At 40.0% G+C, this 16,340-nt stretch overlaps 1 protein-coding gene across 1 annotated transcript; it reads right to left on the bottom strand.

Moving 5' to 3' along the window:
* Positions 1-6,212: 6,212 nt before the first annotated feature.
* Positions 6,213-13,841, bottom strand: ZNF488 (zinc finger protein 488). Its single transcript, XM_040071656.2, has 3 exons — positions 13,625-13,841; positions 9,680-9,908; positions 6,213-7,715 (listed from the first exon to the last, which is right to left on the bottom strand). Exons 1-3 carry the CDS (start codon positions 13,838-13,840, stop codon positions 6,547-6,549), a joined length of 1,614 nt encoding a protein of 537 aa, XP_039927590.1. The 5' UTR covers position 13,841; the 3' UTR covers positions 6,213-6,546.
* Positions 13,842-16,340: the final 2,499 nt, after the last annotated feature.

Below are 16,340 nucleotides of genomic sequence, written 5' to 3'. Positions count from 1 at the left end.
CCCAGTGGAGGAACACATCCAGTTCTCAGGAAAAGCTAGCTAGCTACACAGATATAAACCCTAGAAAGAAGTGGGAGCTTCATTTCAATCTCTGTGGTCAGTGATTGGGTCCCTGTAAATAGCTTAAAGTGACTCCTTTCCAACATGCTGGCATTTTCCCCATTCTGTGGAACCCAGCTCTTTCTGTGCATGGTTGAAATACTTCAATAATTCACTGGGTTTCTGTATTCCTCTCCTGTAATCCAACATAAATGTTCAGTGTGTCAGTTTTTAAAAGTGTAGCTACCAATTACAGATTTCCTTTTGTCCCATAGAAAATGCCAACTGTCAGTATTGAAAGCATGTGAACAACTCTAAAGAGAGAAAAGGCTCTTCTTCTTTGGAAATTGTGTACATTCCTATTTATACATCTTTAAAAATTAACATTAGTTGGAAGAGTCTCTTTTCCAAACTGCAAGACCTAATTAAGTCTCTTCTCCATTTCATGGTTTAGATGTTCATGGTTTAGATGTACCAAAAATAACCATTCCCAGTCTGTCAGGGTTGGTGAGACTCCTGGTGTTTGAAAGGAACATTCCTGCTTCTCTCAGTGTCTGTCAGAGGGGAGGGTGAGCGGGACAAAGGCAGTACACGGACTCTTCTACCTGGTGCCCAGATCAACTCACTCAAGGAAAAGAATCATATGTTTTTACTTAAGGCTAAAATTAGATTGCTCTGTCCTGCTCCAAAGACAGGAAAAAAAATTATAAATAAAGCTGAAAAATATCCTCTGCACCCTGCCATCAAGCTACATTTGAAGTGATAGTGTATTCCAGAAAAACTCAGAGATATTGACATGAGCTTAATGCACAGCATTCCTTGTCTTTTCTACAATTCTTAGTTAAACATATATCTTCATAATTATTTAGACATGTGTGTAACTTTAATCTAGACCTCAGATTTTCTCATCTCTACAAAATGCCAGTTGTAAGGTAATTAAATTAGGGAAATGTTCCCCCAAAATTCAGTTAGAGTCTACAGCAGTTACACAGTGATGTTCATTTGCTCATTTGTAAGTTTATGACATTATTTTTCTTTTTTTTAATAAATTGTGTTAAACACTTGACTTCAAGTTTTTACAGGAAGAAAATTTTAAGAACTAAACAAATTTTCCATCTTTTTTATTACTTGTCTTATCAACTACACTCAGAGTGATCTCTAACCTGAACTCCTTTGAGACATTTTCATGTTCTGATTTTTATGCACAAGCTTGTTGTTAAACTTCTCAGTGTTGTGGAAAATACTTTAATGAATCAAAACCCATACAGAATTTCATGTAAAGGGATATATGTAAGAAGAATATTAAGTATTCTTAATGTGGAAAAAAGTGGAGTAGTCAGTGTAACAAAGTAAACAACATTAATGTATTTCTTCTAATGTCTTTTAAGCCTCTTTAATTTCTAAATGATCCAGATAAACTGCTTTGTTTTTCTAAAAACAATCAGTTGTGCTGTCATGTACAAACAATGTTAATTGTTAAGCCAAATATTTAGAAACTTTAGCCATCCATTCAAGGACAAAAAGCTGTATCATGTGGGCACAAACAGCAAATATTTTTTTTCCCAGAGTAATATGGGAAATACATATGTATAGTAAATATGTCTAGAAATTGGAATCTGGTTGGAAAAACAAACAAAGAAAATGCAATTGCTGGTGAGTCCATTTTAAATCAATAATGCTCTTAATTCACTAAAGTGATCTATTTCAGGGGAAAACTATTGTGCAACCTTGAGAAATTTTATTACTTGCCAAAATATTATTTGCTATTTCATAGTACTGGTTAATTAATGTTGAAACTGCCAGGCTTAACAAAGGCCAGCGTGTTAAAGGCAATTTTTCCTGTCTTCACAAACTGCTGTTTCATAGTTATGCTCATCTCAATGAGTTTAGACCTCACTGAACTACAGTCAGTAATTGTGTAGAAAATTACACTGCATTGAAAGGTTTGAAAATCACAAAAGCACAGATGTAAATTAGTTATGTAAAGTCCATGGTTTGTGGTTTAAATGAGAAAGTTAGAAAGTTTTTAGGGAGGGAAAAGCAATTTGAGAAGTGCCCTTCCAGAACACAACAGGAAATGTGATGAAACTGCCACTCTTCTCTCATCTGGTTCCAGAGCTGACATGGTCATTCTACATTTCATAGCACCATTTTCTTATCATCCCACCTAGAATAACTTCCTGAATTTTAATCCTAATCATGTTCCTTTTAAAGGCAGGAAGAAAGGAGTTATTGTATCTGACTACATAGCAGTATCATCTTCCTACTTCCAGCATTCATAGAACTCTAACGAAGTAATGACAGCAAGCTTTTATTTCTTTTGTGCTGCCCTAGACCAGAGATTTCCAAACTGAGCCCTGTAGATCCAAGGAAGTGTACAGACTGCCTTGACTAGTGAAAAATTGTCTCATAAAAAACAAGTAAATATATATTTCTCAAAAGCACATCTGTGTGTCATTTCAATGGAAAATCACATCTTCATCAGAAAAAATTCAGGGATCAATGATCAGTGAGTGAACAAATATCGTAATCTGGCATTTCCTATCTGTAAACTCATTATCCATTGCAGAAACACAGCCTGCACAGCTAGGCTTGACAGCACTGTGTTGTGTCCTTTTTCACTGATCCAGAAACACATGTCATGAGAAACAGTTGTTTGATCAAAATGAACAGTTAGTTGCTAGCAAAGACAGGAAAAGAACCAGTCAGCTCACTGCAAATTGTCTCCTCTTGTTTTAAAACCAAAATTATTTTTCCCCCCTCCCTAGCATTTTTCCTTGTAGAAAAGACAGAGATCCCTGCTGTAAAATCACAATGTTTCACAGGGACAGAATGCAGTCCTTCATTTCTTCACAAACCCCCTGCTCTAGTCCAGTGCTTTCCTTCCAGCAGGATTTCATCTGCACCAATTTAAATTTTCAGACTTCTAGACATAAGGGGAAATAAGCTTCCAGCATGACTCAATTATAGGAAGTTTGTTTTTCTTTGTCTCGTTAGGCTTCCTTCTGCCTGTTTAATATTTGGTTCACTCAGCTTTAATACGAGTATTTTCATTTAAAAAAATAAAATCTGCAAAAATTTTGGATAAGCCCCCTGGTTTATGTAACCCAGTTTAGATGAGACACTCAGTTAAATTTGAGACACATAAAAGGTTTTCAGTGTGCCTACACAAGGAGCTTTACACAAGAGCTGGTTTTACACATAGGGAATCAAGTTCTGGTTCTGTTGGCACCTGTTTGGTTTTGCACTGATACCAGCACAGATGCAGCAGGTAACAAGGTGTCATATTGTTTGGCTGTATGGTTTGGTGTGTGACTGAATAAGTCTTAGTTCATGAACCCCTTTACCTCAGAATAAAAAGCAATTTGTTAATGCAATCTTTATTCTGATGGCCACCTACAATTTTTTTTTTTTTTTTTTTTAATATAAATAAATAAATAAATACATGGACAGCGTTGCACACACTGCCTGCTGTGTGAGTCCCATGTTGCAAGAGGGAAATCTTACAACATTTTCAGACCAGGACCACAGTGCACTGCCCCTGAGCTGGAGGAGGTGAGGAAAGTACCAGAAATAAAGCTTATTAAAAGCCTCAACTGATTTTTGCATTTTGAATCAGTTCTGCCACTTTTTGTAACTGCTTCTCCTCATAACTCTCTCTCTGTGCACAGAAGGCATTCCTACATTGCTCGGCATCACAGCATATAAATTACTGTGGCTGAGATATGCCCACAAGGAAACTGGGTAAGAGTTCTTTCCTTTTCTCCCAAAGAAAACAACTCCATGACATAAAGGGAAGCTATCTCGCCCTGTAACCTTGCTGCCAGCTTAAGCCTCATACCATAAGCAAAGTGAAGAAGTATGATTACTGGCGAGAACTCTCGGACTGTAGATCTAGCACACCATTTGAAGAGTTTTGAGACTTAGCATCTGTTTTTCAGAAGCTGATTTTCTACACTTTGTCCAACACAAAATCAGTGAAACCATGTAACCAGTAAGATTTGGTACTGCTTCATTCCTATGTAAATTATACACCAGGTGTAGTGCACTGGAAAATCAGGCATTTGGAGCAGGGTAATGTTGAAGTGATGTGCCAAAATAATACTGGGGAGCATTATACAGCTAGTCCTGTCTTTTTCCAGAAGAAATCTGAAGCTAGGTTTCTAATCATAAAACTGTTAAGAAAACATGGCATCTTTCAGTAAGTACAGAAGAGAATATTTTGCAGAAATGGTACCAAAATATCTTTAGCCTTATTTATACTGGGCCAGGCTGATCTTAAAGTAATTAATATCAATCAGGAGTAGCAACACGGAATTATTATGGATTTGCACTGGAATAAATGAGATCACAATCTGGCCTAAACTACTAATGGGAAATATAACCCTGCCCACATATGAATGCAGTTACACCACAGAGTCCTTCATTACACTTTATGGACACTGACTTCACAGTAAACTGGCTGGCACCCAGGTGGAGTGAAATTTGGCCCATTAAACTTTGCCATAAATATATTCCTTACACAGTAAATGTTATTGGACACAAAATAGAGATGGAAAGATTACAAGGAAACCACACCATCCCCTACTCAATGCAAGGTTGTTCCCTTTGCTCCATGTTTCAGTCTTTGTTCATTTCAGTTTTTAATGAGTCAAGTGAAAGAGCTTCCATCACTGACCTTGAAAAGCTCTGTTACAATCCAACCAGAACTGTCTCCTGAACTCAAAGGCATAATGTAACAGTTTTATCACTTATGTTTCAAAAATAAAGCTGGGGTGCACAGCCTGTAGTTGGCTTGCAATAAGAAAAATGTTTATATTAATAGGAAACAGCCATGTATTAATGTTCAGCAGCAATATATTGGGAAGAATACAATCTCCTGATTTATAGAAATCTCCCAAGATGTGACAGTGAGTGTGTTTATGTTGGTTCCAGCTGACAGCCTAAGATTGCCAGTCTCTCTTTTACCATTCAGATGTGTTTACTTGCTGATACTTGCAATATCAGGCTAGGCATCATCATGGTAACTCAAAATCCTGTCCAGTATTCAAAAACCACTGGAGTATGGTGGAACATGTAGAGCATATTGAAATGTCCTTTACCCACAGCTGGGAAATGAGTGGTTTCTGATCATTCTCTGTCTGAAAGGGAATAATTGCCCTTGATGAGGCAGGTGAGGTTCAGAAACAGACTACAAAAATATCAGACAACCACAAAAAATACTATACAAGAGCAGGAGAAATGATTTCTTGAAGAATACAATGTCATAAACTATCAAAATCAAACCCCTAAATGGATTTAAAAAGTAATGAAAGGCTAATTAAATAGGCTACAGTAACAACAGACAGTGTTTCCTCCCACCCTGAGCAGTATAAATTTATCTGCTGCTGAGACTAAACAAAGCTCAAAACAAAGTAGACACAAGAAAATTGTCTCATGGATAGGCAAGAGAAAGAATATACCACTTTCTTTTTTAAAAAGTTGGAACTGACACATGCAGTAACCAGAGGTTAGACAAGCTGGTCTATATGCACTGCAGTTCGTGTACGCCTGTATCATTCTGTATTTCTCAGAAAAGAGCAAATCATCCACAATTAAAGTGTGCAGATTCTATCTATCAGTAGTTAATTGTAACTGAGATACCCTAACTGCTTCCTTCAGTATATCCAAAGCCTGAAAACCACAGGCTAAACTCTACTCCCATCAGATCAATGCCTACTGAAGTTACACAGGTCTTAGAATATTTGCTTCCTGTCTACACAATAAGGTTGACAACAGCTCACATTTTGACACAGACCCACGTTGATTTCACTGTGTAAGATATTTCAAAAGTGGCAGAGCCTAGAACACGACTCGGATATTCTGCTGTACAAGTTCAAATCTCTATGGTAGTCTGCTGGTCAGTTGTTGACAATCATAGATTTCAAACCAGTCTTAAATTCACATCCCTTTCAAAGCCAAGGAGATGATAAGATGTCGGGTTTTATTTTTTTACAAAAAATTGTAAGAGAGCTGATTCAGCTAACATAAAGGAGTAAGAGGCCACCAATACTTCTAGAAATAGTAACTTATTTTCTTTTAACATATAAGCTCTGATTTTTCTAATTCTTAAAATTCCTCATTCAATGAGGTGGTTGTTATTTCTGTATTTACATTGTACTACACAGACACCAGCAAATCAAACATAAGCAAAGACAACTCTGTTTGCAAATCAATTTTTTGTTCCCTACTCTGCAAATTAGCACTGCATGTGGATTCATTTCACTATTTCATTTCCTCAAAAATAGGTTGACAAGGGCTTGGTTGAGTCTTCAAAACTTAAAACCCACTCAGACTTTTGTAAACATTTTATATTTTTTTTCGCAAAGCATCTCTTATAAATTATTGTAAACAGTGATTTCCTGAAAGATATTAATGTAAACTCAAAAAGAAATAGATTTAAGTGAACTATCATTCCCTTCTTCATCCAACCTGCCCGGTCCCTTGGTGGCATCTGTCTGCACAGCTCTAATTATGAGAAGTCATGTGCCGGGATAAATGATGGCGTTCTCGGAAGTACTCATGGCAAATGGGACATGTCAGCTTCTCCTCTCGTCTCCTCTTGCACTGGGATTCACTTGAGGAGTATTCTTTTTTGTGATGTGACCGCATGTGGAAGACTAAATCAGATGTCATGCGAAAGGACAGGTTGCATTTGGCACACCAGTTCTGGGCAGCCACTCCAAAGGATGTGAAGGTGGGGGGAAGAAGAGTCAAGGAAGAGGAGGAGGAGGAAGAGGAGGAAGTGGTGGTGGTGTTTTGTAACTGTCCTGCTTGCTTGGGCCACTGTTCTGAGGTATATGGGAAAACATTGCTCCGAGTGATGCTTGTCTGCAGCATCTGAGCACTACACAAATCACTGACAAAGAACTTGGAATTGAGAAGAGTGCTGCAGCACATGATGTCTGCGGTGGCAATGAAGCCAGACAGCTCCCCCAGGCTCTTTGCTGACTCACTCATGGGATGAGAAGAATTTACTGCAGCTCCTTCTGTTACACACTTACTGGGTTTGCTGAAAGCACTCTTCTGTTCTCCTCGAGCTCTGGTGGGCCAAACAAAGGAGAATGCACTACCAGAGGAGTTCAGCAACACTTCCTTTGATACCTGGTCTTTACCAAGTGGGACCATGCCATCCTCCTGTTCTGGCTCCTGCAGTCTCTCATTCCTCAGCTTCTCTTTCATCCTCCTGACCTCAGTGAAAGCACTCTGCTTCTGCTCTAAAGCATCCTTCCTAGCTGACTGCCTCCCGGAACTAAGCTTCCAGAAAGAACCAGCCAATGCATGCTCTCCCCCAACCTCGTCCTTGCCCCCACAGTTATGCTCCTCAGTCAAATTATTGGTTTTCTCCAACAGCACTGTTTTCCTGCTCCTGTGGTTCTCAGCCTCTTCAGATTTTGCTCTCCTCTCTCCAATAAGACCTTGTGCATCACCTTTGTAAGCTGCCATTTTGACTTCCAGGTCTCTTGCCAGACTGTGGAAATTTGTGGTCTGTTCAGCTAGGTTGCTGTTTTCAGTTTTAGGGCTCTGGAAGTTTCTCCACAGGAGAGCGGTCTTCTCTGGGACACAGAGGAAGCGGACATGGGACAGATAGGAATGCTCACATTTAAAGACTCGGTCACATTCTTGACATCTCAACTCTGCAGAAAGAGACAACAAGTGATGAATTTTGCAAAGGTGGGATCACGGGTGGATGCAGATCCTGATCCTGTCATTGACACAAAAAACCAGAAACACCTCTTGTGTCATACGAGGTTACACATGGTAAAACTAATACCAGTGCAGAATGAGGTCCCTTCCTGCTATGCAGAATGGTTCACTCTTATTTGTTACCATGCTTCCATGCTACTGGCAGAAATTATTCAATTTAGACTCTCAAGCCTAGATTTTATTACATAAAATGTAATTATATTACATAAAAGTACATAAAATTGCCAGTACACCATGATCTAGATAAAATCATTTAGATTTTATAATGAAGTCTAAACCCACATTTGGGTCTACATTTCTTAACTAAGTCACTGGCTTTAATTCAGGATGAACCTTAAATACTATATATCCAAGCAATAATGAGTTTTAGACCAGGATTCAAAGATTTTTACATGACCCTCTATTTTTAGGATACTCTGGAAGTTTAATACCATTCAAAAATCATCTGACCTTAATGGCTGAAGCCCTTACTCATGCTCATTTGGCAAGCTGTTATGAGCCTTAAGGCACATGTCTGTGGCACAGAAAATGATGTTCAGATTTAAACAATGCCAGTGATGGGCAGGAGGAATAAGGAACACTCTTTCCTTGTGGTTCTCAGACCTACTGCACCTCTGGTTCATGGGGGTGATTGATTGCCAATGAACAGATGATACAAAATTCAGCAATCAACATAAATATGGTGCATCTTAACCTTTGTAAACTATATCCACGCTACACTGTTTCACAACACAGCAGTTTTAAAATGCAAGTGATGCCAGACAGCACCTGAAGCCTGGAATACATAGGAAAGTTCGTAAATTTGTTGGGTCGAACTAGAAATTCCTAATTTGGGACTCAGCACAGCTTAGGTCACTTTACAAGCTACAGATGCTGAACTTTTTATAAGAAAATAAAGCTGCTGAAATGGGTGGAACATTATACCTGTGAGATTGAAGTCTTGAGTCTAGATATAGTGTTTCTTGTGTAAGTAGCACTCTTTCTTGGTAAATCCAAAGGGTTGGCAAATCTAAAGTGTGTGTCTACACAGAAACTAACAGAATACACTGAAACTAGCTGGAACGATTTAGTCAGTTCCTGCTATAAATGTGTCTGTATTAATTTAATACTAATTTATAGACAAGCACATTACCATATCAATTTGCTAATGCGTATCTTTACCATCCTATACCTTTACTAACCAATCTATACACGATTTGTTTACATCAGCTAAAGGGAATGTAGAAAGGGTTTTGTTCCAGTATAACCAGGTAAAATTTGGAGCAAATGACAGCTGGAGTCAGACTTGGTATGGACCTGATTGACTTGCTTGGTGTCTCTGTAATTTGGATTTTTAGTTTTGTAACGACTTCTAGGTCAATTTCTTTTGGAGCAATGAATTTCCAGCAACATCTCAGAAATTAAAGCTTGCTCTTTTCCTCATTTCCACTGTGTCTCACACCAAATCGGCAGACTGTGCTGTATGCCGTACTGTTAGGTTTGTTATGTGTTTTTAAAGATCTGCTCATTTACAAGATTAAAGCTGAACACTAGCTTATATCTGATTTCTCAATGAGCTAAAAAGGCCTGTTTTCAAGGCCTGATGCTTTAGACTTTTAGGATTCCAAGTTATCAAAGTGCATGGTTTTCCATTGTATAGCTCAAAATTTTCAGCATGAATCCCAAGTGCACCATATTCTTCTATAAAGTAGCAATGAGAATGGCATTAAGAACTGCAAATTGGTTCTTTCTCTGTGCCTCCAGCTCAAACCTCAAAGCAGAAGGTCTTTTCTCTCAGCAGACCAGCTAAGGATTTAGACATGTTTTGTATTATTACAAGAAAACCACATACTAAAGAAGATGCAGACTCGCTTCTGTCCTCAGTGACCCCTGCAGTCAGCAATTTGGTACTTACCATTCTGGGGACTCTGAGCTTTTATCTCGTTGAAACCCAAGAGGCTGGAAAGCTCCTCATCATACCAGACAAGCAGTTCCTCATTTTTATTGATTTTCCTGGTAGAGCGATAGTATAACTGACTGTTTTCTAAGTAAGCTTCCAAGTTCTGCTCCTTGCTGTTGGCAGCTGCTTGCACGAGTCTCATCCAAGGCAGTCCTGTGGGACTGTGCACAGATGTGACATCCACCTGCAACACAGGACACAAAGAAGGGAAGTTACAGGTCTCAAGGCCCAAAGTAAGATTTTCATCCAACCCAAGCACAAAGCCTATTTTCTTCCTTGCACTGAGCACACAGGACAAAGCTGTGAGCCCAACACATCTTCCAGTGTCACCAAATCCAAAGGCATCATAGGGAGAAGGGTTCCCCAGTGTGGGGGCTGAGAGCTCTGGGAATACAGCTGTGTGGGAAGGAGGAGGAGGAGACAGCAAAGCTCATGCGTAACCTCCCATGGCAAAGCCAGGCCTGGTATGTTGGTCAGCCTCTAGCCCTGTCCTGTGCAGACCACCCCATGGGACTGTGCCAAGTGAGGATCACAGAGGTACAGGAGGTGTGATCCTCTCTAAGAAGGGCTCTCAGTCCTTGGGATATGAAAATGGGAGATGAGTCAGGAGATGTGCGAGTGCTGTCACTTGGGGACTGAGAGATGTGCAGACCCCTGGATCAGTGCGGTGTGAAACTGGGAATGAACATACACTCAGGACAGTTGCATGTGGAGTTTTTCACTGACATAAGAGGATATGGATCAGGAGATGTAAGAAAAATCATAGTTATTTGATTCAATACCCCAAGTAAACATCTCCATATCTGTTTGGCTAGATTACATAAAATACAGATTTTAATATATACAAGTGCTACGAAGCACTTACATTATCTCTTTCCTTTTTCAGAAATAAAATTATATATTCCTTTTTTACCTTTGCTAGATTAATTAAATTAATTTCCATTCTATGTGTATATTACAGCATGGTCCTAAATCACATATAATTTTAATTCCACAGGACTCCTGAATCATTTAGTCACAGGTTGACAATGAAATTATATAAGTAGAAACATTTGGCACTGTCTTCCTCACTCAGTGTGTGACTCCAGTCTTAGTTACTTTATTACACTGAATAGGGAATGATTTATTTCTTCTGAGGTTTCTCCTTGGTGTGTGCTACAGCAGATCTGTGCTCTCTGCAACATTTGAAAGATGGGGAAGATTTTCATAGCTTGAAGGCTAAAACACAAGGTGATCAAGGGCAACATTTATATGCATAAAAACTAATTTTTGAAGCTCTAAGTCATTGTTTAGAAAAGAAGAAGTTTGCAAATGAAAAATGTCTAATGACAAGTATGATCTAAATTTCACCCCAAGCAATGTATAGCTCTTTGTTTTCCATTAATTGCAGGGCAGCCATTCATTTGTGTTTGGTACCAGAAACAATATTTTGGCTAATTATTTCTTTGGTTCTAACTGACTGTTACCCTACCGTGAAAAGTTTGATCACATTAGTAGCTTGGATACAAGAATGAAACATTAAGAGACCATTAGGATAAGAGTTACTTAGTGTAAGAGAGAAAATAAATCAGCACGCCCTGAAACTGGTTCTCTCTAAATGCCATGGTACTTAACAATGATTGAGAAATACAAGTGTCTGACAGAAGCACAAGAACACCCACACACACACAGTGGCTGAAACTAATAGCTCTGACAGAGGCTGTCACATTTTACTTGCTGTGTTTCAGAAATACCGAGCAGCCACCCAGTGCTCTAAGCAAAGTCAAAGGGAGCACAGTTCTGCCAGGAACCAGGACTCCAGGGGAAGAGCTCAGTGAGCTTCCAGTAGGTGAGGAGGAGTAGCAGATGTAAGATAAGATCTGGGTGCTGCCAACAAGAAACATGAACCAGCTTTATTTTTCCCATGTTCAGAGACATTATAAACCCAGCAAATCCACCCTCTCCAGGAGATGTCAGTCCTCAAGATGGATGCTCTATACCATATGTGAGGTAAGGCCTTCACAGCCCTGCAGCTCAGTCACAGCTGGGCTATGGAGGAATGTGGCTCCTTTGGGAGATGCTGGAAGAGAAGAGAGAAAATAAAGCTCTTCCTTGAACCCCGCCAGAAGCTGTAAGGGGCAGAGGAATCAGCTGGAAAGAACTACGTGGGCCAATGGCTGCCAAGACATCTTCTTTGCCCAAGAGTACAAACTGGGCAAAGGAACTCAAATTAAGGTCTTCAAGAAAATGAGGAAAAAAAAAAAAATTAAGTCCCTGTTTGGTCTAAACAAAAAAGCCCAAGAAGATGAAACCCTTGACAGAAATAATATTCCCCAAAGTCTTGCAGGAGTGCTGATAAATTGTGATGAACAGGGAACGTCAGTTGCAACAAATCCACCTTGCCAAATCATTCCCATGTGCATTCTGTTTGTACTTTACCCAGCAGGGCAAAACCTATTTCTTGTTTTGCACTTCGGTGCCATGATGACCATATAGCATCATGATTGAATTTTTAATTAATTACTACACAGAGTTAGGAGCCTAATGGTAGTTCCTGATTTCTGGAAGGTTTACTTTTAATTATGAGCAGTTAACAGGATATGGGACTACCGATTGCATCTGAAACAGCTACTTGCACAGAATTTCATGTATTTACTGCCAAAAGACTGAGATCTGAGCCAACTCAGGCATCCAATTTCATTGCTGCATAGCAATTACTTAGCTCAAGTGTAGAAAAACACTAAAGCCATCCCTCTAGAGGGCTCTTCCAATGTAGAAAACCTTTGAGGCTCTCTCTACAGTAATTCAAAACTCCCAGGAGAAATACCGAAATATTCCAAAAATAAAGCCTCATTTCAGGGCAGGTCTCTCTCCAAAGAATTTGTTGGTCTCTTGGAGTACTAACAACACTGTCCAAGAAAGCAAACTTGTGCCAGAGACTCAAAACAGTCAGATAAACCCTGAAGCCTCTTTTTCACTCTCTTAATTTGTTTAAAGCAGAAGTGTAGAACAGGTTATCTCCCAACAACTGTATCTTCTATATTACACATATGCCTTGGGATTTCTCTCCTCCTGAGCACAGAAATCTTAGGCAAACCTGGATCTCTCTCAGATCCAGCCATGACATAGAATGTGGGAAATTTGCTTTCCTAACACTATAAAACACCTCTCTGTCTTCATCTAGACCAACAGTGACTGAAAGGCACTCCAAGACCCAGAAATCCAGGGTAAGCATGATAAACAGTGGCTATGTAACAACAACAACAAAAAAAAAAAAAATTGGGTAAGTAGAGCTTAACAGCCTTAACAATGCTGGGGTTTCTGCCTTCCTACAGCGATTGAACAGTGTAGCTGTGACACAGACATACAGATCTAAGGTAACTTTAGGAGATCCATGTAACAGCAGTTAAGTTGTGGCTGCACAAAGTGTGTGTGAGCTAGTTGCCTGACTGCCACTGCGGTGGTTTCACTTTTAAGGATAACTGAACACACTGGGGTAGCATTTGCCCAGATCTGCAAATAAATGCTGTGAATGTACCACCTGCATTAATCGGTGCAATGCCAAAGTCTTTTCCCTCTGTTCTCACAGGGCTGTCAGAGCTCCTGATAAACCTCCTTTGTCCTGACAAAACCTGAACTAGAGGCTACTAAACTATTTGTCCCTTTTCACTCCTATTTCAAGTCAGATCTGAAGCAGGTCATCAATCATCAGCATAGAAGTGGGACTTTGTATTCTTCCTGTTTTCCTTAGGTCCTTCCAGTCTACAGCTCATAAATCAGAAATGCACTGGCCCTTTCTCTTTGAAGGAGCTGTTTCTTGTGCTGAACAAAACAAAAACTTACCCCCTGCAAAGTTACCTTCTCAGGGATGGTGTAACTCTTTTTGATAGATCTAACATTAAACACTCATATTTTTCTCACCTTAAATACATAGTGAACGTTCCGTCTATCAGAACACTTGAGGGCAATGAAAGCTACAGTGTCCAGCAGGGTGTTCTGGAGCATGCATGGTCCAAAAACAACTTCTTTGGGGATGTCTTGTGTGGTATGAACAGTAGCCAGTATGTCTGGAAAATGGTGATGCAGAAGCTTGTTGTCACTTGTCCAAAGGAATTTAGGCAAAGTTGTAAGTTCCATTATAAACCTGTAAAAAACACAAGAAATCACATTTGGCATAGAGATGGAAGTAGAAGGTGGCATCACTACTTGAAATACAAAGATTTCCAAGAGCTTAGATGATTTGTAAGAGTATGCCAGGACATTGTTGGGAACAGAGTTTACCACTCTATTAACATCCAGTTCAGAACAACAAAGATTACTTTGCACAAAACCAAAATCTTAGGTTTATAAACAAATGAATTACTCTTCCTGGAATAGGCAGACAGTCCAAGAGTTCAACTGCTGCTTTCTACAGACAGGAGTAAGAAGATTTGGGAACAATAAGCAAAATTTTCAGTGAGTAGAGCTCAGCATATTCTTAAGCATATTCTCAGATAGCCTTCTTATTATTAATAGTTTGTAGAAGCATGAAAAAAGGTAAAGAAAGAGAACAGCAACAAAATAAAGCAAACCTTTGTGAAACACCTTTTTAAAAAGCTGTGCTTTTTTTACTTGAGTGCAACATCAGCCTAATTTCTGGTTAAGCTGCTACAAAACCAGGAATAACCTGAGTCCTGAGTCTATCCAACCAGAATGCACAAAATTTGTGGAAATTCCTGAAAAGAATTATTTTCATCCTGCCTCAAAGTATATGTTATCAGCTGTTGTTGAGAAAATCAAATCAGATTATGACTCTTTGCATAGTGATGCTCCTAGCACAATGTTAGTAGAGATCCCTGTCTTTAGAGGATACATTTTCCAGCCCCGATTGTAGAATAATGTATTTGTCATTGTATGAATCTTCTGCAATATAAATCACAATCTGAGAACTCAGTATGCAGCGAGGAGAAGACAGGCTTGAGTTATTTGTCATTCTAAGCCTCTCTAGGTTTCTAATAAAGATATTGCCAACTCCATCTCCCAGCTGGAGGTCATGGAAAACCCCTCATTTATGCCATCAAGAGCTGGATGAGGTCCATTAGGCAGAGAAAATTAAAGAGAACAGCAACAAGCCCTGAAGAGGCCTTAGCCTAATAAATACTGAGATAGAAAGGCTGAAGATCTAGTCTAATATTTCTCACTCTCTGCCAACAGAATTGATTTGTTACTCACTGACTCATGACTTAAACTGAACTGGTATAAAGAGCTCAGGAGAGTTGCACTGATTTAACTAAATCAGTTTCTATGTGAGTGTAGTTAATTCAGAATAATCTATTCCTTGTAGGCAAGGTCTAAGACCCTACTCTAAAAATATTAAAATACACGGTCAGACAATCAGTATGTAGTAAGCATCAGAAGGATGAAGGCCTAAACCAGAAAACCAAGGCAAAGAGTGGGATAACATACATCCTCTATCCAACCTCAAGCATCCCTTGAACTCAAGATGACATTAAAGTTTACTCGTTTCTAACTGACTTTTTAACATAATATGCGACCAGACAAAAAATCCCCCAAGCCTACATACGTAAGTGCCAAAGTCTCAAAGTGCCACCGTGGCAGCTGTGGAAGAGCAGGATTTGACTCTTGCACGGAAGGGTCGCTCTTGTGAAAAGCCGGGAGAAGGATGTACCGCGGTTACACGGGGACAGCTGCCGTCAGCCTCGCCGCGGGCGGTTTGGGCACTGGGCAGAGCCGTCTTTCCCAACCATTTGGCGAATGCACCATCTAGTGTCACAGCTCAGCATAACACAGCGCAGCAGCACATCCCCCAGGCCCCGGTGCTGTACCGCCGCAGCGCCCGAGCACCCTGGCAGGCAGGAATCAATCCTTTCTCTCAGGAGTGGGTCATTCTCTCGGCCACCCCCTGCTCAAACAGGAGGTTAGGTGCCTCCTCGGGTACTGGGTTTGATAGGGTCTGGTCAGGGTTATGTCAGGTAGGGAGAGAAATTAAAATCTACAGTGTTGGCTTTTTACAGCGTTGGCTGAAGATGTGCTGCTGGTGCTTAGAGTGGAGAGTGCAACATCATTAGAAGAAAAAGGGTGAACCTTTTTCTACAGTCTTCAAATAGCATGAGAAAGCTCATCCCTCTGCATGCACAAGATTTCCGCTTCTGTTACTAAGCCAAGTTCATCAGCCGAGGGGTAACAACGAGCAAACATGACTGTACTGCTTTCAAAAATGAGCTGCTACCTCTGCAAAGGGATGTGCTGCATCCTGTGGGTTTTCTGACCTGCCCTTGTTCAGGAGTCTCCATTCCAAAGTGCAGATTCATCCAGGGCAGCGCTGGAACAAGTCCTGTCTCCTGCACAGGTGAGAGGTGGTAGGGGGTTCTCTGGTAGCTGCTGCCCTTACCACAGAGAACTGAAATACTGACTTCCTCAAAAGTAAAGACTGAAGTTTGAGACGTGACTTGAGAGAAAAAAAATTCAACTGATTTACTTTCTCAGCTCTCTGGTGGAGCAAAGGAAACCACACAGATGAGCTGAAAGAAGGTTAAAGGACCATGGACAACAGAAGTAAAAGGTGAAGAGGACATAAATATCTACAAAAGTTTCACAGGCATTGCTGTAATGCTATGGCTGGATTCTGCAACTCAGC

This window comes from Hirundo rustica, chromosome 8 (assembly GCF_015227805.2).
Source record: "Hirundo rustica isolate bHirRus1 chromosome 8, bHirRus1.pri.v3, whole genome shotgun sequence".
Taxonomy (NCBI): Eukaryota; Metazoa; Chordata; class Aves; order Passeriformes; family Hirundinidae; genus Hirundo; species Hirundo rustica.
This window is presented reverse-complemented; position numbering and strand designations above follow the sequence as displayed.

Excerpts from the sequence above, each read along its gene's own strand:
- ZNF488 (XM_040071656.2), bottom strand. The coding sequence starts at position 13,840 with ATGGAACTTACAACTTTGCCTAAATTCCTTTGGACAAGTGACAACAAG. Across the intron at positions 9,909-13,624 it reads ACGTTCACTATGTATTTAAG|GTGGATGTCACATCTGTGCA; the intron begins GTGAGAAAAATA and ends CCTGTGTTGCAG. Across the intron at positions 7,716-9,679 it reads AGCTCAGAGTCCCCAGAATG|AGTTGAGATGTCAAGAATGT; the intron begins GTAAGTACCAAA and ends CTCTTTCTGCAG.